The following is a 26434-nucleotide window of genomic DNA, read 5'->3' as shown; positions in this document are numbered from 1 at the left end:
AATGCAATCTATCGATCCTACATGTAAGTTTTTAATGTGTTTAAGTCATCTCTGAAGACTTTGTCATTGTATTCTTTAAGAATTTTGATGAAGTAGTGAGATAGGCTAGGTGAGCAGATACTCTCTTCCACACAATAGGCTACATAAATATAATCCAATCTAGACTATTGTCAGTAGTTGGAATTGAAAGCTATGCATCTGGAGCTACGTTGTGCATCCATATATAGACACGCAGAAACACAAAGAATTGACTAAAATAGCTTTCTTATCTCTGTAAGTATAAGTCTATTCATTCAGGCAAAGCACTGATTCCCTCTTATCAGGCCAGGCTTTACTAGATTCTAGGTCCCTTTACCTAGCATCCTCCTCTCTAACCCAGCATGTGGGGCAGAGAGAAATCCCACAGTCATCACTGAATCTCCCCCAGGAAAAATACACAGATGAAATTTAAAACAAAAAATTCTGCACAAAACACAAGATGACACCAATTTGCTAATAATCAAGGAAAGCTCTATTGCCCAGAGTTTCCAAGTGATACGAAACTTATCCAAGCATGGATTTCCATGGATGGATAAAAAATATCAGAACAAAAATATCAGGGCTGTATAGGTCACACCCAATACCTTGAACTGCATCCAGAAGCTTACTGGTAACCAGCGCAGCTCACATAGCAGAGCTGTTACATGAGTCTACTGAGATGCACCCAAAACTGCGTGTGCTGCTGCCTTCTGGACCAGCTGCAGCTTCCAAGTGATCATCAAGGACATCTCTATGTAAAGTACATTGCAATCGTTCACAAGTGAAGTGACTAAGGTATATGACTATGAGAAGGGATACCTGGTTAGGAAATGGCACAAATGGCACTCCAGATGAATCTAGGCAAAAACCCCTTGACCACAGCTGTCATCTGCATTTTGAACAGGAGCTGAGTCCAGAGGGACCTCAAATTTCTTCATGTAGATGTTAAACAGGAGGGTGAGAGCACTTCACTCTGTGACTTTTCACAAGTTGGACCTCAGGCTGGACCTCTCCCTCCCTGTCAATACCAATGGAATCAATTGCAGAAACAGGAAACTGTGTTTCCTATTCCAAATCCGCACAATCAGTCTAGAAGGATAACCATGATCAATGGTCTTGAAGGTTGCTGAGAGAACCAAGAGAGTTGCACCACCACTGTTCTGGCTCTCCTGATGTCATTGACAAGTGCAATCAATATCACCTCCATACTACCTCCGGGCCTGAAACCCAGCTGGAAAAGATCCAGATAACCACTTCCTCCAGGGATTCTGAAGAAGATGCTATCCATCCACTTTCTCAACAACCTTCATTGAAAAGGGAAGAAGATTGGAGACTGGACAAAAATCATCCAGCACTGTTGGGTCTAGTCACTGCTTCTTGAAGGCAGGGCATATCACCCACTCCTTCAAGGCAGACAGAATCACCTGTACTCTTTCTCCATCATACCTGACTATTTCTATTTCCTATTTTTTTCCTAAACCGAATGGAATTTTTTCTGATATAACTTTGCCTGCTTCCTGGAACCCTTCCTGAAAGCAAACATAAATTCTCTCATTCTTGCTCTTATATTATTCCACAATATTATATATCATGCTGAAAGCCCCAAATGATCTTCAGCCAAACAAAATTCCCAAAGAATTATTTACTTAGAGAAATAACTGTGTGAAATTCTATGGTTACATAAAGAAATCTGATTTGTGACTTCACTGTAAAGTATATACAAAGGTTGCCAGCTGTTTTACAAATTAGTGGCCATAGGAATTGAATAGTAAACAAAAAGCCAAATTTCATCCCATTTCTTCTTTCATTAATTCTGTTACTATACCATAACTCTTATTTTGCTGATTATAATTAAGATAATTATTTTAGTTTTATTCATGAGCATCCAGTATGTCTATTAAAACCCCTCACAGATTTTCTAAATCCAAAAAAATCTATATGTTAAGCCTAACATCTAGTTCATTCTTATTAAAAAGAGATCAACAGGTCATAATTCTTTTACTTTAGATTTCCAGATGCTGATGATACCAAGTTTTTTCAGTCCTTTTATCATTACCTTTTAATTGGTGATGGAGCAATAATTTTGGCTCTTCCTTCAATTTCCCCAGTTTCTCTGTGCGTAATAACCTGGTTTGTACAATGTGACCCTGAAGTGGAAAAAAAAAGAAAAAAGAAAATGTCTAATGTTAGAAATGGTTAGCATTCTCTTGCACTTTTGGGTATATCTTTTCTTTTCTGTACATTTTTATTTAATTACATCCTCAATCTCTGAAGACCATGACTGTTACAAGTTTGTTATGCAATGATCTCAAAATACCCAGAACAATGGTTGCTCAATTAAAATCTAAAATGTTGATATTTCAAAAATACCAGCAAAGATAGCCTTTTCTCTGCTATGTAATACTTCAATAGAAAAAACCTTAAATACTCAGTATTCTTATACAATATAATCTTTTCCTTTTCTCAGATAAGAAACAATCCTTCCAACAGGAAAGTAGAATCTATAAACCAAACACTTCAGCATTGTAACAATAGGGAAAAGATAAAGATGACATGATAACTGAATATGTAAAGATTTGAAGTAGATTTTAAAAATCTACTGTGTTCAGATTTCTGAACACATAATTGTAAACACTACGTAGAAGGTTTTTATGTGCATAATGTTCCACATTCCTTAAACTTAACACATGGTAATGTTCTGGAGCTTGTTTCAGCCCTGTAGAGTATTGTGCTGAAATAATTCACAACACAGCTATACTGTATAACAAACAAACTATATTAAGCAGAGTTGCTAATATTGCATTAAAACATCCTTCTACTATCAGAATGAATCTCCCAGATAAGTTCCCACTAGCAGCTCAAGATAGTTAGAAGGTATCAGGTTGCCTACGTTTCTGGATCATGAAGAAAAGGACTTCACTCAATATAGTTTCAAAAAGTTATTTAGTAAATACTCAGAGTCATTTCAAGGAGGCATGTATATGAAAAAGTTGTACATAAATTTCCAGAAACTAAGTAGAAAGTAGATATTTCAGGATAAGACATTTGGTAGGTAAGTTGTCCAAAGTGATTAATTACTAAAAACCCACATAGATACTAAAACCAATTATCACATGGAGTTGCAATAGAAATAGAGCCCACTAGAGTTGGGCAGCCAATACATTTCAATAAACAAATAAATGAAGAATATGACAAAAATGGATGTGCTCTAGCCAGGAGATCCATAGGATTATCTGGCTACCTCAGAAATAATCAAAGAAGGTATTAAGACATACAGTCCAAGATTTGCAGAAGTACCTAAATCTCCAAAGTTATCAAAAATAAAATCCTGAAAGTAGAAATCAAGGTGGTCCAAAGCCAGAAAGTGGCTACAAGTAGTCCTCACTTAACAACCATTCGTTTAGTGGTGGTTCAGACTTACGACGGTGCTGGAAAAACCAACTTATAACAGGTCCTTACACTTAGGACCATTGCAGCATCCCCACCATCACATGATCATGGTTTGGGCGCTTGGCAACTGGTTTGCATTTACGACCTTTGCAGTGTCCCGTGGGTATGTGATCGCCATTTTCACCCTTCCCAGCCAGCTTCTGGCAAGCAAAATCAATGGGCAACTGTGTGATTCGCTTAACAACCGCCACAAAAAAAGTCATAAAATTGGGCCAGATTCACCTAACGACTGCTTTGCTTAGCAACCAAAATGCTGGGCCCAATTGTAGCCATTAAGTGAGGACTACCTGTATTTTAATGCATTACCAAAGCCATAGCTTATTTAATTGGCTGTGTTTGTACAATATGCTAAGCTAAAATGAAACAAATGTCTTAGCCCAATTTGAAAACCCAAGCATGATTATTGGTTGGAAAAGAAAACTGGTCTAAGAGGTTTTGTGATGGAGGAAAATGTATTTCTTAGACATACTGATTAACTACAGCCCTGTACAGGAGCACCCGTGGTACAAGCAGCACGAAAGCTGGCTGGGTGACCCTGGGCCAGTCACACTCTCTCAGCCCAACTCACCTCACAGGGTTGTTATGGTGGGGAAAACAGGAGGAGGAAGGAGTATTAGGTATGTTCACCACCTTGAGTTATTTATAGAAAATAATAAAGGCGGGATAGAAAATAAATAAATAAATAAATATACTACATTCGTGTAAGTCCTATTTGTTTTCTTAAAACTTGATTTTTTTTTCAAAAAATTAATTTTGCTTAATAAAGAAAGTACTTAGCCCCACCAGCCCAGCTTTTTACATTATGCTGAAAAGTCAGTGACTGAACTGACTTTGGAACAGCCAACTAGTTGGCCAGATCATTTGAGAGATTCTTACTACTTTTTTTCCCTTTTTGGTGCTGACAGAATTGATCTATTTTGCTGCTAAATTTCTCTGCACGTAACCCATGTCACCAAGTGCCCACCTTTGCAGTAAAATGGTTAAACATTACATTTAAATGGTTATCATTTAAAAATACAGCATTACCAGCTATAGAAATACACCTATTATCATACAAATGAAAAAAAGGAGCTGCACCTAAATAATGGCTGCTGTTGTATTATCATCCAAAAAGCAAAATGCAAATTAGGTGTTTTTTTTAGAAAGAAAGTCAAATTAAAGGGTTTTATTCAATCTGGAAAAGTACAGGTAGTCCTTGGTTAACAACCACTCATTCAGCAACCATTTGAAGTTACAGTGGCACTGAATGAGTGGCATTTATGACTGGTCCTCAAAGCTCTGGACACCCCAGCACCCCCATGGTCGGGTGATTGCGATCTGGGAGCTTGGCAACCAGCTCGCACTTAAGATGGCTGCAGCGTCCCATGGTCATGTAATCACCATTTGCAATCTTCCCAATGGTCTAATAGTAGCAAAAGATTAAAAAAAGTCCTCCTCACAATCATAAAACTCAAGGAAGAGTGTTCGTTTTTTTAAGTTTGGTTCCTATAGTAATCACAAATCCCTGGGCTGTGGACAATCACCAATGCACCTATCCCTTACTTCTTGGTGTCAGTTTCTAGGTTTGCCATGGTTTTTGTTGACAGACCTCAGAATTCTAATCAAACTCACAGTGGAACCTGCAAGACCTAAGTCTGTTAACTTTTGGTCTGGAAAAAGTAGTTATCCTAAAGACAGCGATGGTATTATTAACTACTTGAATACAACGAACAGTTCAGCAAAGGGCAAGGACATCTTTGCATCTGGAAAACAACGCTACAGGAATACAGGTAGTCCTTGAGTTACGAAAGTAATTGGGACCAGAATTTTCATCACTAAGCAATGGGGTTGTTAGGCAAAACATCACGTGACTACATTGCTTAGCGATGGCAATCCCAGCACTCCCTATTGCCGTCATTAACTGAATCCCAGCAGTTGTTAAACAAGGACCCACCCCAACCCAAGTCATTCCCAGCTCAGTCTCTCCCAGCCCCCCGAGCCTCAGTAAGGTAAGGGACTGCCTCCCTTTGAACTCGGGGAAGATAGGTGGGGGGGGAGTTGCACCCCTGCAGTCATAAGTGTGGGTGGGCTGCCTAGCACATGAATTTTGACCATGTGACCGCAGGGTCACTGCAATGGCTGTAAGTTTGGGGACCAGGTATAAGTACCATGCATTCAGTGCCACTGTAACTTCAAACGGTTGCTGAACGAATGGCTGTAACTCGAGGACTACCTGTACAAACTTAAAGAATTTGTTTGTATAGTAATTTTATTAAAAGAAAAAAAGGTAGAAGGTGCAGAAAACAAAAAAAAGGAAGAGAAAGAGAAAAAGTAAGAATATAGTAAAGAAAAAGAAAAGAAATATATAAAGAAGTGACTTCAAACCTCCACCACAAGTATAAACAATTTTAGTAACTTATCACCTCCTCTTAAAATACAGCAAATTATCTCTTCTTCTCATATCTCATCTCTCATCTATAAACAAATCCATAAAGCATTGTCATTTCAGTCTTGGTGTCAGCAAAAGTCCATTAAAGGTTACCAGAAATAACATATTTATATTAATCTTGATCAAATAAACCAACATTCCTTCCTTTTACTTCTAACGATCTTAATCTTTCATCCATTCAAATAATGTTGTAGAACTTGATTTCTTTTCATTTTTTCTTTATCTCTTCTCATGAGATTCTTCAAAGCTTTAACAAGCCTCTTTTGTAAATCCAATATAGGAAAACTATCCAGGTCACTCTCTTGATTTATTGTTTGCATGTGTATGTGTATGTATGTATGTATGTGTATGTATGTATGTATGTTTGTTTGTTTGTTTATTTTATAAATTTATTCACCACCCATCTCTCCCCAATGGGGGGACTCTGGGTGGCTTACAATAAAACAAGATTATAATATAAAACTATTACAATCACAAAATACAATAAAAATATAAATATAATAAAATCTACTATAAAATCTATATCCCATTTAATTATTAAAACATCAGCTGGTTTCTTTTGTATGTTCAGTGTAATATCTTTCTCCATGTCATTCTTGTAGCCTGTCATTTGTTAATCCACTTTCAACTCAGTCTTGATCTTGTCAGCTAAAACTTGTTCCTGTTTTGTAACATCTTTTAGACACAGTCTCTCCATAGACACAGATGTCTCTGTTGTTGCTATTAACTTCTGAGTCCATGTTTCAAAAATAGCCTTCAATATGTCCAATGTTAGAATATTTTGCTGCATTCTGTAATTGGAAATCGAGTTTATGTGTTCTTCTCCTTTAATTGTAATCTTTAGTTCCCTTTGTGTCCAATTTTTAAAATTATATTACGTGGTTTTTAAAGAGAATTCAAAACGAAAGCATTTTCCCACGGGAAGGATTTTGTATAATTAATTCCAAAATCTTATTTCAAATTTATCTGTACACCTAGTCTGTTTGTAATTTTCTAAAAACAAAGTTTTAATCATTCTTTTATTGTTTATCACAAAAATACATTTTTAAAGTTCTTAAACTTGTAGTTTAATTTTTTTTTTGCTAAGGATTGAAGGGAAACTCACTCAGTGTTGTCAGACTTGTTGATACAAAGGCTTCTAATAGCTGAAAAGCAGTTAACAAGCAATTTCCAAAAGTGAGAAGGAAGTATGTGAACCCAGTGTCCTCTCAAAGGTGCAGACTGTGGTTTGAGCAAGATGGCTGTTCCCTCGTCTCCCAGAGCAATACTCTTGCTCTGTATTTTAATACAATCTCATACTGAGTAAAAATAGTAAATATTAATAATAATTTCATTAGATACATAATAGAATCAGGCGTATTAAAAATTCTGTTTAAAGAGACATGCTTGATTTTATTCCATAGAAAAGGAAAATAAATGTATTTTACTTTAAAAATTGGAAAAACTATGTTACTTTAGCTTGAGGTCTTTGAATAATTTCACTAGTTTCTTTTAAAAAAACTAAAATGATTCTGTAGTGTTGGGATAGACGAATTTTTGCCCTCTAGACATAGCTAGATTCTGACTCCCAAAAAGCTTAGCCAGCAAAATCATTCATCAGAAGTGAGGGGAGTTACAGTCAATCATCTGGAGTAGCTCTACCAAGAGAAATCAGCTTTAATTTAATATTTTAACAAACTATTCACAGAATGCACTAAATGGCAGAAACAACTAAATGGATTCAATTCTCCACTATTTTCAGTAGAAGACAAATATTGTTTTATTAAGTACAAAAATAAAAGAATTTGGTAAATGAGACATCTTAAATAGCATAAAAACAGGCTTTATTTTCTTTACAGTTTGATAAAGTTTAAGTATTAGAAAACAAGAGCCCTTCAGAATTCATTCAAAGATGCAATATCCTTTTCTCACTTCCACAGTTATAAATTACTATAAGTGGCTGCAAAGAAATATTTTTCCATTTATTTACGTAAATACTTGTGGTTTAATTTATAAATGGCTACAATTTATAAATTGCATATTGTCAGTATTAAGAAACTGGAGAGGATCCAAAGGGCTATGATTTATTTTAAACAATTAAATATAAAGCAGCCAATACAAATAAGGATTATATTACAAGACTGAGAATCACTTGTCAAAGCTCTATTAAGAACTTAAGTTCTACCAAGAACTGAATGGCATATATATTTTATAATATAGACTACATCAAAAGTAGTCTTATTGTACCATTTTAAAAACATCCAACACATTAATAAAATATATTTACTCCATTAATTTGGTATACATCTGGTGCAACAGAGCTAACTTGAACATCCCAAGGAAAAATTTCGATTAGGTCTAGCTGGCTACTAAGCTCTATTTGTACATACAAGTGTGTAAGACCCTTTTCCCATTCATAGTTCATAATGGAACTATGAATGGCTAAATCAACTCAGTGGATTCTATACTCTGCTACTTTGGCAAATATTGTTTTAGTAAGAACTAAGTAACATCAGCCAAATAATATTGCCATTGTGAATTAATGATTAGAATGCTGGATGGTGATCAGAAAATTCACAGTCTCAAGGTCATTCTTGACTATATACTTCATTTAAAAACTTTGGGCCAGTTACTTTTTCTCAATCTAACTCATGTCACAGAATATAAATAAGGGGCAAGTCCATGATCAACATCTTGAAGGCAGGATATAAATACAATTAAAAAGTAAGATTGAGCATTAATGCTAAAGTGGTTTAAAATCCAGGAGATTATCTATCACAACAGAAAGCTTTGTTGTTGTTGAAAAGACATGGAAGGTCTGTGTAATCCTCCATACTATGAAGATGGTTTAGATTTATGCCACTGGCAACATTTTAAAACCTTTTCATATTTCACAAATTTGCACAACCCAGAAACCTATACAAGAGAAGGCTTGTGCTTTAGACAATTACGAGACTGATACTGTTTTAATAAGCAAAAATGCAGATAATGAATAGGCCTGATTAGTCCAGTGGGCACTATTTATGACCAATGAAGCCAATATGTCAATCTATCAGGGTGGTGATCATTTTGATTTGCCATCTGGTAGCTATCTAGATTATGCCACAGTATAAAACATAAAAGTTGTATTTGATTCAGTGGGCCACTGATTGTGTAGACCAGCTCTAATATGATTAGTAAGAACATAGATAGCAATAACTCAGCACTAGAGAGAAGGCAGGTCAGTAGCCCCTATGTTATTGCTAAATCCAGAGGTCCTCATTCAGAAGTGCCTACAAATCTCATGTGCTGAAAATTCAGCATGATTTGAATGAGTATTAGCATAGATTTCAAGAAGTCAATTATTTCTAATTTTATATTTGATCCAACAAGATTTATTTCTTAGCTTTTTCTCTGTACAGTTACCTTTCACTGAGTTTCTAATTCAAACAAGAACTATAACATTTCTTACCGAATTGTTGTGCTTTTGATGTTCTTTTTGGATAGGTCTTACTACGACTTCTTTCAACTGTTTGGTTAGGTCGAGGAAGCTGGATAGAAATGTCTTTATTCATTTGCATAGCTGTCTTCCCACTAGAAAATGCAACAAATAATATATAAGTCAACTAATATGTAAGTCAACTGAAAACTACAAAGTAAAACACTGAAATGTATACCTAGTGGGGAGGGGCATTTTAGTTGAATTAAAAGTTTACTTCTAAGTATCACTGAGAGCCAAGCAAGTAAAACAAAAAATATGGCCAACTGGCCTGCCATTATAATGCTTTCTGTTACTCTTACAGTTTCCCAGTTTGACATAAAGTACCTCCATCCTTTCACATTTCCAGCTTGTGTTGTACGCTGTACTGAAAAAGCACATTGATTTTATATTTTGTGCTTCTTTAGCCTTTTCTTTTTCTCAACTACTATGTCCATAACAAAGAGTTTTCAGAAGTATTTTTCTATCAAGTGCTTTTATCCTTGAAGGAAGAGAAATAAAATAAGCTATTTCCCAACAGTAATTCCTGAAAAAAACAGACATTTTATTGAAGCTTCACTGCCATCCCTTACCAACTAGAATTGGCAGATTATTCTGCCATTAAGCTTGCCTTGCTTGTAAATTTTGAGGAATACAAGATTTCAACTACCATTCAGCTTTCAAAATCTAACCAAGCAGATTAGGCTGTATGGAACAAGGTGCCTTTAAAGTGCCTTTAGACTAAAGTTAGCATCTACAGTGCAATCAATTGTCCTCCCCAAGCTGATTTGTATAACTGTGATAAAAAGCCCTTTCATCCTAGTCAGCCTCTCAGGCCCAAGAAACTAATCTCAACCCAACAGTGACTATTTAATAGCCAGATGAAGTCCCCTGCCTCACTTATTTAATCTATCTCAAGCTTACTTGCTCATGCCACAATTGGTCCCTTGGTAAAAGCCTGTCTTCCAAGTTCATTCAAAATCTGACATGTAGCCTCAGGACCACAAGCTATTACTGCAAGCAGGTCACTAAAATGGTGAATTCTAAACCATGACTGCTGCCAACAGTAGAAACCACCTACCTACCCTAGGAACCTTGTCAAGTGAATTTCACGATCAGTGCAATTTATTTTCACCACATTCAAACCTCATTTCTCACAGTACTTTGCCCTTACCTTGCTTTCCTTTCTAGTGGCAACTATGTCTTTACACACAACTATGTATCCACATCAACATGTTGCAAAGCAGACTGAAGCAATTACTATGCAGTTTTCTTGGCACCAATAGAAAAATGGTTTGTTGTTGCCTTCTTCCAAGAATTTTCCTTGACTTCCTAGTCCAGCCTACCAAGATCAGTCAAGGTTACCTAGGTAGTGCCATCCAGCTGGGCAAAAAGATATACAAGTGGAATATCAGTAGGTGCAGCTCCTCTTCATTCTGAAAGACAAACTGCTGATGCCACCCCCAATTCCCAGTTCCTAATAATAAATTTAGGCTGATAAATTGAATATGGGGTCTCCACGTGTGTCCCAGAGGAATGTTTTCAAAGATCATCTTTTGTTTAAGATATAGAGATCTGCCTTCAGAAATGGTGATTTGGCTTTAGAAGCTTTCTCTGTGTGTCTACAGATAAACACACAGCTCTGGTAAACCTCTGATGCCAAACAGAATTCAAAGGGAGCATGTTGGGAGAGAAAGGGGCTCCATAGGATCCAAAGTCCTCTGTTCGTCTGATGTGGTTCTGGAACAACAGAAAACTGTGCCAGACCTAGTAATGGAGTCATTTATTTTCCTGCCATTTGAATCAATGAGTGTGAACCTGTTATAATAAAATAAGCTTTTGAATCAGGGAAGAGGTAATAAAAAATAAAACCTGCTACCTTGCTGGAGAGTTCTCTCACCCTAGATTTTCCATTTCCCATTTCAAAGGACTGCCCTGCTCATTAGTAAGTGTTACCTTTAACTTCTGGTTAAAGGTGCTCTAACTTGACTTCAATAGCAGCTGATCTAGGGGATCTTAATCAAAGTCCCCATATTCCTGTTTATGGAGCTGGCTGCACAATACAGTTAGTCTTTGCTTAATGACCATTCGTTTAACGATGGTCTGAAGTTACGATGGCCTCGGAAAAAGTGCTTTATCACCTGTACTTGCACTTATGACTGCTGCAGAGTCATACTACTCCTGCGGCCACATGTTCACAATTTGGACACTTGGCAGCCAGCTCACATTTACGACCAGTTACAGCATCCTGCGGTCACATGATCATGATTTGCCATCTTTTTTTGCCAGTTTGCCAGCAAAAACATCCATTAGGGATGCTGGATTCGCTTAACATTCATCATAAAAATGGTCATAAAATTGGGTCCAGTCAGTTTGTGACTCACTTAACTGCACCGCTTAACAACCAATTTTCCAGTTCGTACTATGGTCATTAAGTGAGGACTACCTGTATTATTCATAATTCTGTTCAAAAACTTTATTTATTTATTTATTGTATTTTTATACCGCCCATCTCAAAAATGACTCTGGGTGGTTTACAAAGAATTTAAAACAATAGCAATTAAATATCAATTAAAAAGATACATTATAAAAATATAAATATACAAATATAATAAAAACTCTAAAATATAAAATATAAACCTGAAATCTCAGTCTTGTTAAAATTTCCTGGGGCCGCGTCAGGGCTCCAGCCACCCCCATGATGAACTATTCCCCCTCTCACCCCAGCAAGGTGGCACAGCCATGTCTTGAGCCCCTTACAGAAAGCCAGGAGAGTGGGGGATTGCCTTATCTCTGGGGGTAGCTTATATCTGCCTAATGCTTCTACTTTTTTCCCCATTTATTACTTTTAGGAAGTTACTCTTAGGAAGAGACTTATCAGAAAATCTACACAAAATGCCTCTTTTGTAGGGCCTAACTACAGAAACCATTCCTATGAGTGCCCTCATCATGTGATCACATTTTACTTCCTATACTGATTTCCTGGACTATTTATTTTTACTAAAATGTGTATTAAATAATTGTAAAAACTACACAAAGTAAGTGCTGCTTCATTAACAACAACAACAAAATAAACTGGAATAAAATATACAGAGATTCCACTAAAAATTATACTAATCTACGTTATCATTTACTTCCAGAACAGGGTATTTATCCAATTTAAGGGTAATATTAAGGGTTAACTAGACAATTAAACAATTCCAAATGCCCACTTTATTGCAATATATACTCATATTTAGATTCAATAGTGGTATAATATCTAATCCATAAATAATAAAGGAGAGATAGCATGCTTGCTAAAAAAAAAAGTAAAAACAAAATTGATCCAGTCTAGTGAGGTAACTTTGGAATGGGTCAACCTTTCAATATTTTCAAGATAAATTTTTAAAAGCAAGAAGGGAAAAGAAACAGCCATCAATAATTATTTTCTTATTTTTAGGTTTTAATTTATTACTAAATTCATTTGTATTTTATTTTATTTATTTATTATTCAAATTTCGATTACCGCCCATCTCCCCCCAAGGAGGGGGACTCTGGGCGGTGTCTAATACATCTCAAAATGGTATACAAAGCATTTAACTGGAAAAAAAATCTGTAAAGTGGGAAAAGTGGGAAAGAAATACAAAATTTAGACAGGGTTGGCTTGGGTAAAAAGATAGGCCTTTAGCAGTCACTTAAAACACATTATAGTAGCACCTTCTACATACTGGGCAAAGTTCCAAAGAAATTCTACTGAAAAGAAGGCCCACTCGTGCATTATTGTTAGATGACTGTCTAAGACATGGGGCTCAACCTCAGATTACAAGGACCGCACAAGGACTAATTCATTAACCCAAGGGGCCACGATGCTAAATTATCATTTGCTTTTAATAATCACATTTACATCTATAATCTAAGAAGCTCATTATGGTGCAGAATTGCAACTCCGGGCAGCTCCAACCAGTCTGGCCAAGGGTGGGGCATGCTGGCTATGATAGCTCAGCACCACCAGAAAGGCTGTACACTATCAGCTGCAGAGAGACCCCCAAAGGGAAACTTCAGTTTCCAAGAAAGGCACATTTATTTCCTTTCCCCCCAATGTCTTCTAACAGGAACAAGCACATTATTTCTTCCCATCACCAGTCCTTTTGCTTCCTTAACTTCAATGGTGGCCTCAAATAGGTTCTTTCCAGTTCTTGCACTGCAGAAACAACCTGCCCTCTGACCAGCTCCTTTCATCAACTCCAACCTACACTGAGGTACCATTCACCAAGGCAAATCTCCTGGTCCCACTCTACTCCTTCCATGACTCAGGCTTGGGGAAGACTGCTTTGGATGTTGCCACAAATTTTCTTTTTTCTTTTTATCTTTCTCTGGGGGAGGGCGGCATATTTTCATATGAAGGCTTTGTTCCTGTGAAGCCCAAGTGTGAAATGGGTAAAGGACGGGGACCAAAGCATGATGCTTTTTGCTGTTCCTCCCAGCTGTTCTTTGCCAAGGTGTAGGTGGAAGAGAACCCAGAGAGGCGTTCAGCCAAAGTGACCCATATCTGCCATGCACGTAATGTACTACTGCCAACCCAACACTGAGGACTCATTGTGATTTCACCTCACTCTTCCGCTTGTGATTGCACAGGGAAGTGACTGCCACTGCCATTGCTGCTGCCTTTCTCAACAGTAAAGCTACTGGCAGTACCTGCAGCTCCACATCAAAAGGAGCAGAAAGTGATGAAAGTGATGACCACCTTCTCCTCTCCCTCCAACCTCTGCTAGCCAGACTATCTCTAGCCTGGTGGCTGAGTCCACAAGCAGAACCCCCAGCTGATGATGCTGGGCAGCCTGGCTCACCTTTCAAAAGCTTTCCTCACCTGCTTTGCACCAGAGGTTTCTGCTAGATGGGCTGAGGGAATGCAAACCCAAGGAAAAGAAAGGGGGTAGTTTACCTATCTGACTCCACCTCCCCTCCACCCAAAAAAATCTTCAAATCGCCCAGGCAAGCAAAAAGGCTATGTGGGCCACAGAAATTGAGCTGAAGAGCCACCTACAGCCTGCAGGTTTAAAAGCCTGGTCTAAGACCATGTACACAAATCAGGCATGTAAAAAAAAAAACAGACCTGGGAAAGCAATCTATTAGATACCCTTACATGCAAAAAACAAAACCCTGAACTTGACTAAGTGGCCAATACTCAAGAAGTGTAGTTGCTTCAGTTCTGGTTAGTGTGTTCACACCAGATACAGCAAACAGATTTCCACATTCTGCACAGCTATACTGTTTCATTAGCTCCACATACAACAAATTACAGTTAACAAAATGTTAATTATAATCCGAGATCCAAGATTCAGACTCTTAATGTAAGGGAAACTTACATTAGAATTTCAGAATTCAAATGACAAGCAATGTGCTCTGAAAATACTTTAACAAAACATTTTAGAACAAGAAACATTTTATTGCTAATATGTGCTTTTCCCCCTAATGTTGCATGTCTGATCTGATAACAATTTTTCAGTTTCAACAAAACAAATTCAAGGACTCGCCAAGTTCTGTTCTTGAATCCATCTTGCAAAATCTAACATTTTTGGGCAATAATTCCCAGTTGCCACAACATCTGCCACAGAATGACTAAAAAACATCCAGGTGGATTTATTTAACAACTAATAAGCAATTACAATGCATGTAAAAAACAAACAAACAAACAGAAGAGAACAAAAATACTCTGCAAATACTGAGACTCCTATGAATATGCTCAGCAGGGACAAGTTCTCTTTTACCCATAGAACGCCAACACAGAGTTAAGAAACAAAGATTGGATTTCTCCTAAGTATTTAAACATTCCTTAGACTTATGTACATTACTATATACCATGGGTTAACACATATATAATTTGTCATATACATTTTTCATTTGTATTGTATTTGATTTAAACCTGAGTTATCCAGCAAGCATGAATTAGACTTGACATCCCTTAATTCCATTTTCAGAAGAAGGATATTGTTTAGTTTAGTTTTCTTTTGGTGATGAGAGATAATGTTTGTACGCCTGTATACTGTTTTCTTCATGTATACTTGGAGTACATGAGTTTCTTCTAATAAGAAAGGATTAATTACTTGAAAATATTATATCTAGCCAAGTTTTACAGCATTTCATTCCCCCAGGATTTTTTTAATTTACTGTGGCCTAAACATAGGGGTACATAGATTGTGGCAGCTAACAAGAAGCATGCCTCTTCTTCTTTCCTACCCTCATAATTGAGTAAACAGGATTGAGTGGCAAGATGCAATCTGAAAAAAGTGATTAAATTCTGATTTAAAATGTCAGCATGGACAGATTCTAAAATACATGCCTAAGTTTTATGTACTGTTAGCTCCCATCCCAGTTGGGACAATAAAGTACATATTTATGTATCACATATACACTGTGTTTCTCTGTATGATCTGGCTACTTAATATCATACGTAAAGTGTAAGATTTGTGCTAAATATACATGCTTTGCAGCATACGGCTTCATTTTTTTTACATAGAACAAATGGCAGGCAGCCATTCACTCTGTGGAAGAAAGAAAAGTACACCTAATTATACTATATTCTCTTTTTAAGTAACTTGTTCTTTTACTTGAAGTAAAGGACACTGACAACAAAGGTCCGCATAGTTAAAGCAATGGTGTTCCCCGTAGTAACATATGGCTGCGAGAGCTGGACCATAAGAAAGGCTGAGCAAAGGAAGATAGATGCTTTTGAACTGTGGTGTTGGAGGAAAATTCTGAGAGTGCCTTGGACTGCCAGAAGATCAAACCAGTCCATCCTCCAGGAAATAAAGCCAGACTGCTCACTTGAGGGAATGATATTAAAGGCAAAACTGAAATACTTTGGCCACATAATGAGAAGACAGGACACCCTGGAGAAGATGCTGATGCTAGGGATAGTGGAGGGCAAAAGGAAGAGGGGCTGACCAAGAGCAAGGTGGATGGATGATATTCTAGAGGTGACAGACTCGACCTTGGGGAAGCTGGGGGTGGCATTGACCAACAGGAAGCTCTGGAGTGGGCTGGTCCATGAAGTCACGAAGAGTCGGAAGCGACTGAACGAATAAACAACAAAAAAAGGTTGGTCTAGTGGTTAAGGCAACGGGCTAGAAACCAGGAGACTGAGAGTTCTCGTCCTGCCTTAGGCATGAAAGCTGGCTGGGTGACCTTGGGCCAGTCACTCTCTCTCAGCCCAACTCACCTCACAGGGTTGTTGTGGGGAAAATAGGAGGAGGAAGGAGTGTTAGGTATGTTCGCTGCCTTGAGTTATTTATAAAAATAATAAAGGCAAGATAGAAAATAAAAAAATAAAAAATACAAATAAAAAAATTGTATAGTGGGAATTAACAAAGCATTAGACACTTGAATACAGATTACCTACTTGTGTTGTAGTTTCTTTTTGTATAAAATTAGCAATGAGCAAGTGAAGGGAGGAGGAATTTGACAGAAGAATTCAATAGATGAAGACACAGAGGGCATGAAAGTGACCCAAGAAGCTGTATGTTCTGAGGGACTGTATGCTCAATTGTGGGAGTAAAAAAGTTATCTCCTCAATAGCTACTGATTTGCAGGGGAGCCATCCTTAAAGTTACTGACTGCCCATTGTGGATTCAAAATCTAAATTAAAAATGCTGGATATATTTTCAAGTAATTAGTTCTTTATTAGAAGAAATGTATGTATTCCAAGTATACTATACATGAAGAAAACAGTATACAGACAAACACACATTATCTCTCATCACCAAAAGAAAACCATCCAATCTCTTACGTTACTGCAGTCCAGCAAGGCAGCAATATTTAATAAACCTTGGTGAATATATCCATGAAATTACCAGGAGTCAATCTTGACTCAAATAAGTTACCACATGCCACTAGAATCAGCAGGCAAACTATAAATTGTAAACAGAACTCTTAAGACATTAAAGCATATTTGTTTTCATTTTCACAAACTCTGCAGCTGTAATTTTAATAAAAGGTTGGAGATGAGCTCTCCAAATCCCTTGTAAAGCTGCACTTATAATACCTGCCTCAAAAAAATGGATAGACAGCCACAGCACACAAAGTTTAAAATTAAAGATTCCACACTCAAAGAAAAAAACACATAAATGCAAAGTTTCAAATCATAATAGTAATGTTATCTCCTTCTTACCTATATCGATGTTTATAACCAAGAGATCCAAGTTTGCCAAGTTTTCTTGATAGAGAACTAGATTCATTTTCTGGCATTCTGTTTCAATTTAAAACACATAGTAGATTTGTCCTTACAGGGCTAGCCACAAATACAAGAGAATATAGATTGCATGTAGTCTCCTCTTTAGCACTACCTAGGGCTCATGTCCTCAGAACTAGCCCTTCATCTTGTCACCAACTTCATACAAGTTGAACATGGTCTGAGGTACTCTGCTTTGAAAGTTTGACTATTTCAGAAGAACACCTGCCATGAAGTGGTTGTTGATCTACTGGGCTCCAATTGGCCCAATGCAAGAATGCCCCTTTCCATCCTACTGGCAGGCTCTGCACTTCCATGGCCATTTTTACTGTGGCTACCAGAGGGACCAGCAGTACCCCCATCCCCTCCCAATCATAATCAAGGGCTGATTTTCACTGCAGTACTTTTCTTCTTTGGGAACTGGAAATCACATAGTTTTTTTTAATGATCTGTCTGTACAAATATTAACTTTTAAAACACCACCAATTTCCAGCCCCCAGAAGAAATGTTAAAAGGCTGTGGTTTGGAGGGGAAAATCTTTGGGAGCAATGTTTTTTGAGAGTAGCCCAATGAAAGTCATTTTTCTCATAAAAGAACAACCCCTTGTGCATTGCTCTTTGTTTACTACCACCAGCAAGCTTTACTCTGAAGTAAGCAATTAACTGCAAGCTCAATTATCGGTAGGGTCCTTGGCAGTATACCTCCATAGAGGGCTCTTGGGTTTCCTAGGCCAGCACTGAGTCCACAGTGCCTGTGTTTCTCTTCAGAACTGAAATAGTGCTCCCCCACCATCTGCTTCTGTTCTATATTCCAGATTTGGGGTGGGTGGGCTTTGAATCACATATCTCCCTCTTGTCTCTTCCCTCCTTAGAATGTGCCATTTCAGGGCAGTTATTGAATGGCAACCACAATTTGATAACAATACACAGAACACTTTTTGAGGTGGGAACACTGGTCACTGTTATCAGAAGCAAACTGCTTACCCATCCCTGTTAATTATTCAAATCAGTAGAATCCAGGCAGAGACAGAGAATGTTTCATGCATTATTGATATATAGGTTACCGGGAAAACACAGATGGGGGTGGAAGGAGCTTGTGGCTCCTCTTCCCAATGTGTTGGTTCACATCAAAAGAGAAGATTCTTCAACTGGAGATTAAAGCCCAAATCAGGGGCAACTTTTTGGAAGCGGCTAGAAGGGGAGGACATGAGTGGCAGAGATGCACGCTTATTTCCAGGGCTGTGGTCTTAGGGAAAACTAGATTGGGGGGACACAAGCTTCTTTTCAGAGATGTCATGGTACATGGGAATGACCTTGGGAGACAGGAGAGAGAGCGGGAGAGTGGACAACTGGCATGTAAAAGACGTCTCAGGGCATGGGAAATGTTTCAGAAGGGACTCTCTCTAGTTTTCTGGAGAGTAAAAGGAAAGGAGGGAAGAAATAATTTCAGTCTTGCAAGATTTTGTTAACCATAGAATTGGTACTCATAGTTGTGCTTCTTGTTTGGATTACCTCGCAGGGCTAACATCAGCCCACTCCTATGTTTGAACCCTTAGTGACAATGTTAGCAGACTAATTTGCAAGATCAAAGACTCTCTGAACTGCAACAACAAACCACAATGAGAAGAAAAACCATTGCATTTGTTGTCCATTTCAGAAAAGTCATACCTAAATGGCTGTGCTCAAAATTAATTAAAGACTCACTCATTTCAATAAAACAAAAGCACAAGTAAGTCAATTTGGATTAGGACAAGGATGCAAAATTACTACATAGTCTGTCCTCTAAAACAGACTGTGCTAAGACTACTTTAATGATAAACTATAAGGCAAAATAATATAAATATTAATACAGAACCTAAGAGCTGACTTCAACTTGTTTCAAAGTAAGAATTCTACAAATACAAATCACAATTCAACCCAAGTTAACAGCTTCATAAGAACAGAATTCCTTAATTATTACAAAACTGTCAAGATCTTATAGATTGTTATGACACTCTTTAAATTGACAATGCTACTAGATTGAATTACATTTTTATTATTTTCCTGTAATTGCGACTAACAGTGACAAACTATTATCCTTTTGAGTCATCCATGTCTGAGTGCTAATGTTCCTCTAGGAAATTCAGTAGTTTTGGATCCAAAAAATGGACCTCTGACAAGCAGAAAACAAAGGCTGTTTTATAAGTTAAGCAAAATCACTATCCCAGAAGCTACCCATTACAGTGATTGGAAAACTCTTGCATGTGCAGTTGCAGACCAAAGCCAGGGCTACTTATCTTCTGCTCATTATTTTTGGATCCAAATCGGTATGATGAAATCAGCTGGTGCACCTATCTTTACTACAGCTAGACAAATACAGGTAGTCCTCGACTTATGACCACAATTGGGACTGGAACTGCAGTTGCTAAGCGAGGTGGTTGTTAAGTGAATCATGCCTGATTTCCCAACCTTTTTGCTGCAGTCATTAAGTGAATCATGTGACCATTAAGAGAATCTGGCTTCCCCCATTGACTCTGCTTGTCGGAAGCTGGCTGGGAAGGTTGCAAATGGCTATTACTTGACCCCAGGACGTTGCAACCATCGTAAATACTTGCTGGTTGCCAAGCGCCTGAATTCTAATCACGTGACCGTAGGGAGACTGTGATGGTTGTAAGTGCAAGGACCAGTCACAAGTCACTTTTTCAGTGCTGTCGTAACTTCGAATGGTTGCTAAACGAATGGTCGTAAGTTGAGGACTACCTGTAGAAAGATCTGAATACACTTGTTTTTTAAACTCTAAAGCCTTAGTTTACGCTTTAAAGATATCTCCTCTACTCTTCTCAGATGTGTCTCTTTTCTATCACCATTCAGTAACAGATTCTTCAGAGCATCAGCTCACCTACCTGAAGAATGTGTGCTGTTCTACACAGCATTTCCATAAATGCTTGCATGCAGTTTTGCTGTGTGCTTCAAAAAAGAAGGAAGTTTCATTACACTGAAATAAAAACAGTAATACTATAATGGATTATTCTGATGTAAGGGATTTGTACTTGATAACCTGAGCACATAAATGCCAAATACACTTTTTTATGTCTAGCCATCTAGATCAAGAGAAACACCATATGTGATAATGGAAAATTTCACTGAAGTTATGCCTACTGATACAATGTATCTCTGATCACTTTATCTTAGGAGATCAGCCAATGCTTCAAGTACTACTTTAATTATTTTGAATGTTGGTGGGGCTTTTTTGTATTTTTCTTTGGTTCATGAACAGGAAACCAAATATATGTATCAGAATTTCAGACTGAACATATATTACTTTAGATACAAATTGATTTGTACGGTGTATCAAGATATAGGACTGACCTACAGCAAAAGTAATGCCAAAGTCATTGAAGAATATATTAGCAGAAACCATCCTAAATACACATTTATCAGATGTGAGATGTACACAGAAAATAAGGCTATTGAAGAAAGACTGTAGCCTTTTTTCATGAAATCACTTCTATCAGCAAGACGTCCTAAACATTTCTTTTTAAAAAGGAAAGCCATGCACAAAAAACATACAAGTCTTTCAATGACATAGTCAATTTAATTAATTCATAGAAAATTTAAGTGGAGTTAGAGCTCATTTAGCAAGCAAAATAATGAAAACCTGCTATAGTTTATTCAGTATCTAAAATTCCAGTAAAAATAATCTGATTATAACAGAGTTACACTGACTTTTAAAATTAAGAAACCTCAAGCCTATAAAACACTATTTTTTACAAGGTACACAGGATTGCAGGACTTAACTTCCTTCTTAAATATCACCCTTTGAGCCTCACCAGTATGAAAAAAAATCTTACTGGTGAAATATAAGGTCATTGGGTGCCTCTACTATTTGGATCCTTGACATTATATTCCAAGATATTTGAAATAGTAACTATATACAAACTTCATCAAATAACAATTCACATAGTGAGAATAAATGACCTAGCCCTCACTGTTTAATACAGATTTCACCCTTTTTAAAAACAATATAATGATCAGGAGTATCTTTGTTGAATCAAATAATAATTTCTTTTACAGCTGATTTAGACTGTAGTGGGAAGCTGAACCACTTTTCAATTTGAATTTTGTGCCATACTTAAGGGTTTTTAAAATATGTAGTCTAAAAAAAGTATTGTGTAATTTCTAAAGCATAATTTTTGTGGTTCAAAAATTAAAATCAAATGGAAGTTATAGTGTCTGATCTAAAAAGCATCAGAAAACAATCAACAATCAAAACAATCAATCTGTAGCCCCAAGCATACCATTTCTTCTCTGGTGTACATCAAGATTTAAAGGATAAACGAATTCATGTCAGAACACAGGATACTCTTTTCCTGTCAGGTCATGTGAAACTATCCATGTTATGAGAATGGTGGTGAAGTCTTTGGTCTTCAAGTACAATTCCAGCGTAGCACCCAGAATGACTTTCAGTGAAAACAGCGGCCCTGAAGTTTTTTATGTTTGCTAGAATCTTCAGAGGCAAGGTGGCAGACGGTGAAGATGCCAACCACAGTTGCCAGCGAAATATCAGGAAATCTGTTCTCTAGACCATGGTCACTAAACCCTGAAGCCCAACCCTGCCCAACACCAGCTCAACTGGTGCAGAATACAGCAGCGCAGGCAGTTAGGTGTGCACCTAGAAGAGCACATATCTCACCTCTGCTCTGCAAGCCACATTTGGCTGCCAGTCTGCTTCTGGATCCAATTCAAGGCGCTGGTTTTAACCTTTAAAGCCCTTCATGGCATGGGACTGGGTTATCTGAGGAATTGCCTGTCCCGATTATATCTGCCTGTCCCATTAGATCTGGCAGAGGAGGCATGCTGTGGATCCCGTCTGCTAGGGACTTACACTTGGTGGATCCCAGGAGGCCAGCCTTCTCTGTTATGGAACATTCTCCCACCACCACCCGCCAAGTGAGGTTAGCGCCATCCCTGCTATTGCTTCGGAAGTCACTTGGTTGTCACCAGGCCTGATGATCTGGAGGTACCATGTCAGGGAACACTACATTGTAAGAACTTCAAAAGCCCTGCCTCCAATACTACCTGTAGTTATTTACAGGACAATTGTTTGCTCATAACATAAATCTATTATTAATTATATTCTGAAATTACTGGATTTATATCCCACCTTTATTTTGTACTACTCAAGGCAGTGTAAATATTCCTGCCTCCTATTTTCCCCACAACACTTAACCTGTGAGGTAGGTTGGGCTGACAGAGAAGTCCTGACCCAAAATCACCCAGCCAGCTTATTAATGCCTTTTCTTGTTTTCACACTTTTTTAAAGGGTTGACTGCTTGCTTAATATACTTGATTTAAAACTACAAAAATATAAACTTACATCTTTTCCCAAAACTCTAAGTTCAAAGTGAGCTTCTTTGAAGTGGACCCTGGTAATTCTAGGCCTAAAATGTTAAAGAAAAAACAAAAAGCACATAAAGATAGGAATGAATTTATTCAGGAAATACTGAATGAATCAGTCTAACTATGAAGACTTAATAGGCATTCTTTATTACCCTTGAAAAATATATGTATGATCTACTCTATAATAGATACATCAAAAATCATTTCTTCTAAACTGGGAATAAGCATTCCATGGCCCATTGTGACCCTAAGCTCCAATTTCCCAAAGTTAATTGTTTTATTGCATCATAAAATGCAAATAATACATTATAGCATACAGATAATAACTGAATACAGTGGTATATATGCAACAGAAGCTAGAAATTGTTAACACTGTGATGATTTAAATAATCTAAGCTACATTTTTAACTGTCCCCTGAATCAGAAGACCAAAATACAGTGGCAAAATTTTCATTTTCAGCCTATTCCAGTTTCAAAGCACCAATTTTCAATGGATTTTTCCACTTCAGAATCCCCAGGAACTGCAAGTTGGGCTGAAAATTTTGGTCTCACCCTGTATCGCCACCAACGTTCCTGAAGTGCTTGAAAAGCCAAACAAAACTTTCTAATGAAAATGTTTATTTCTGAAAAAGTTTCCCTTCTAATTAATACTAGGTATGGAAGAATGCAAGAATAAACTGCATATATGTAGTAAAAACACATATGTGTGTGTGGTCAAAACACGCATGGATGTATCCATGCAATCACCAGGACTCACACCTTAATCAAAGGGACTTTACCAATTTGAGGAAAAATATTTACTTGGACCACTAAGTAGGTAGAAAAGACTGAAGAAGGCTTGCATATGCATCGTTGCCTACCATCCATTACTGACATGGGCTATAAATTTTACTTACCAAAAATACTTTCCTACTTGCTTTTTATTCTTATAGACAACTACTCCTATAGGCTTCAGTCCTAAAAAATATTCAGATTTGTTTTCACCCTGGAAAATAATGTTAAATTAAGTTAAAATTGTATTAGTTAATGTGATACTTTTTTCAAAAGAAAAACTCTTTATACATCACAGCACAGAGATAAAGAACATTTTCTAAGCTGGTCCTGTCATAGTAGTTGCAAAAAAATCTCCATTGTCAATATTAAATAAACTTCCACTCCCTGCCTCTACTTAGCTCTGAGCCTACTAATTATCTATTATTTCCTGTTACTTTGAACTTCCTAAGGACCTTACTCAGATTTTGTGTTACTTTTATAATTTCTTGCCTGAACATATTTCTTGTATGTAAACTCCTTTTATCTTCTAATGACACCTAGAATAAATCCCTCAGATTTGTAATCATATACTTTTTATAATAGTTAATTGCCTTTTGTATGGAAATGCAACCACAATCTTCCACAGAAAGTCCCATAATCCATGCTTATCCCAAGTATGAATTTCTGTGGATTTAAATTTGTCTTTGAAAAAAGCACCTTGTTCTAGAATAACGTAATTACTGCTTTGTGATAGGTAATCAAAGATTGCTGACATTGTCCAGGATCCAGAGAATTGCACAGTACAGTATAGTCCACATGCCTAATGGGATCAGCCTCCTAAACTTCTGCTAAACTGCTTTTGGAATGGAAGGAAGTACAAATAAGTTTGTGGTTCAGCACTAGAATTTGCTATATCTTTTCCATGGAATGTTATCAGAACTTCACATGGCCCTGTTGACTCAGGAATTCTTAGTGAACAAATAACACCAAAGTTTATTAATAGCTTCATTTGTTTTATAAACAAAGTCATTCAACATAATGAATGCCCCGTGGGAACAAGTAACAGTCCCTCTAAATTTGGTAACTAGTTACAGGTAGTCCTCGATTAACAACCACTTGTTCAGCAACCATTCAAAATTACGATGGCATTGAACAAATGATAGTTACGGCCAGTCCTCAAAGTTACAGCTGTTGCAGTGCTCCAATGGACATGTGAGCAAATTTTGGGGTCAATCTTCACCATCTTCCCCTCACTCCTGACAAGGTACACCTGACCAAGGCAGCTGCTGGCCCTTCATATGGCCTCATGCAGCCTGTCTGGTAAGACTGTGCTACGCAAACAGCTTACAGTACTCTCTTGAAATCTCTTTCTCTCCAAGCTCGATGGGTGAGAGGGGGGAAGCAAGCAAGCAATTTCTGTAGGCAATCTCTACTTTGCTTGACTCTTTCCCACTGCTAGTGAAATCACATTGCTCTTGATGTGTAGCAGAGCAAACAGCTTACTTTCTTGCAATCCCTTTCTCTCCAATCTCTTTGCTCTGCGGGGAGGGGGAGAAAAAACCACAGGTCAGGCACAGGACAACGCGTACTGACTTTAATGGCAATCATGTGACTGAGGGACACTGTGAAGGTTGAAAATGGGCCATAAAGTTATTTTCTTCAGCACCGTTGTAACTTTGAACAGTTGCTGAACTGATCATCTGTCAGTGAGGACTACCTGTGTTTCAAATTTTGTCATCTCTCTCAGAGTCCCTTCTCCTTTTTGAGATCACTTTTTATTTTTCCACTTATTTGCAAATACATTAATCATGGTAGATTCCTACTTTCATTAAGCAATTCTTTTTGTGTCTTTAGTCTATTTCTTGAATCCAGATGTATCATATATGATCAGATCTTTCTTACTGTAATTGTCCTTGAAATAAAAAGCATTTGATAGTGATAATCTCTGGTTCCCACGAGATCCAGATGGCCTCCACTCTGCTGCTGTTTAGAAGAGCTGTGAAGACCTGGATCTTCACCCAGGCCTTCAGAGAGGGAGCGGGACAGCCTTCACTTCATCACATTTGCCACCTTTTACCTTTATGTTTTATGTTTTATTGATTTTATTGTAATTCCTTTGATTGTCATGAGCTGGCCAGAGTTGTCAAGTCAGGTGGCATACAAGTTTAATAAATAACAACAACATTATTGTTGTTGTTGTTATTGTGCAATTGTTGACCTATCCTTGCTTTTAAGGAATTCCAAATGTTTAACAGACTTTCTCTTATAATATAGCCCTTCAGATTCTTGTCTTCTTTTGTTTCCTTATACCATAGATATCCATGAAGTCCGCTGGCTGCTACTTCTGTAATTGATACTCCACTGTTAAGGAAATTTTATCCATTCTGTTATCCATGATAGAAAGCTTGCTCTATAATAAAATCTAAGATTGGGAAAGCTAGTCCACCTCTCTAAGTCTTCCAAAATTTTGAATCTTATTCTTTTTTTCTACCATGTAAATGTATTAATTGTTCTTTGCTAGTCCTGCAATTTTTTATCTGGGGTTTGAATTGGTGCCATTTAAGCAAGAAGCTTACTTGGATAATACATTCATTTTTATTGTCACCATACGTCCTAGGCAGGAAAGTTTTAAGCTTTTCCACCTTTCAAGATCTTGTTTTTATTTCTTTCTATAATCTGTTGTAATTGTTTTGAAATGTCTCTTTATTGCATCCCGTCACTGTTTATTTTTATTTTATTTTCTATCCCACCTTTATTATTTTTAT

The 26434-nt window shown here is 37.3% G+C and overlaps 1 protein-coding gene across 3 annotated transcripts in view; it reads right to left on the bottom strand.

The window, feature by feature from the left end:
* EPB41L4A (erythrocyte membrane protein band 4.1 like 4A) overlaps positions 1-26434 on the bottom strand; it is a 124184-nt gene that overhangs the window by 19903 nt on the left and 77847 nt on the right. For 2 of the 3 annotated variants that reach the window (XM_063295362.1, XM_063295361.1), the window contains 6 exons: positions 23813-23901; positions 22894-22957; positions 20420-20511; positions 17479-17556; positions 9327-9448; positions 2075-2165 (listed from right to left, as the gene is read on the bottom strand). In XM_063295362.1, coding sequence (XP_063151432.1) covers positions 2075-2165; positions 9327-9448; positions 17479-17556; positions 20420-20511; positions 22894-22957; positions 23813-23901 — 536 coding nt within the window. Of the gene's footprint in view, positions 1-2074; positions 2166-9326; positions 9449-10512; positions 10716-17478; positions 17557-20419; positions 20512-22893; positions 22958-23812; positions 23902-26434 lie in introns of those variants that run through there. The other variant, XM_063295363.1, reaches the window with a different exon arrangement.

This window comes from Candoia aspera, chromosome 2 (assembly GCF_035149785.1).
Source record: "Candoia aspera isolate rCanAsp1 chromosome 2, rCanAsp1.hap2, whole genome shotgun sequence".
NCBI lineage: Eukaryota > Metazoa > Chordata > Lepidosauria > Squamata > Boidae > Candoia > Candoia aspera.
Note: the sequence above shows the minus strand (reverse complement) of the source record. Positions and strands in the feature narration are given on the sequence as shown.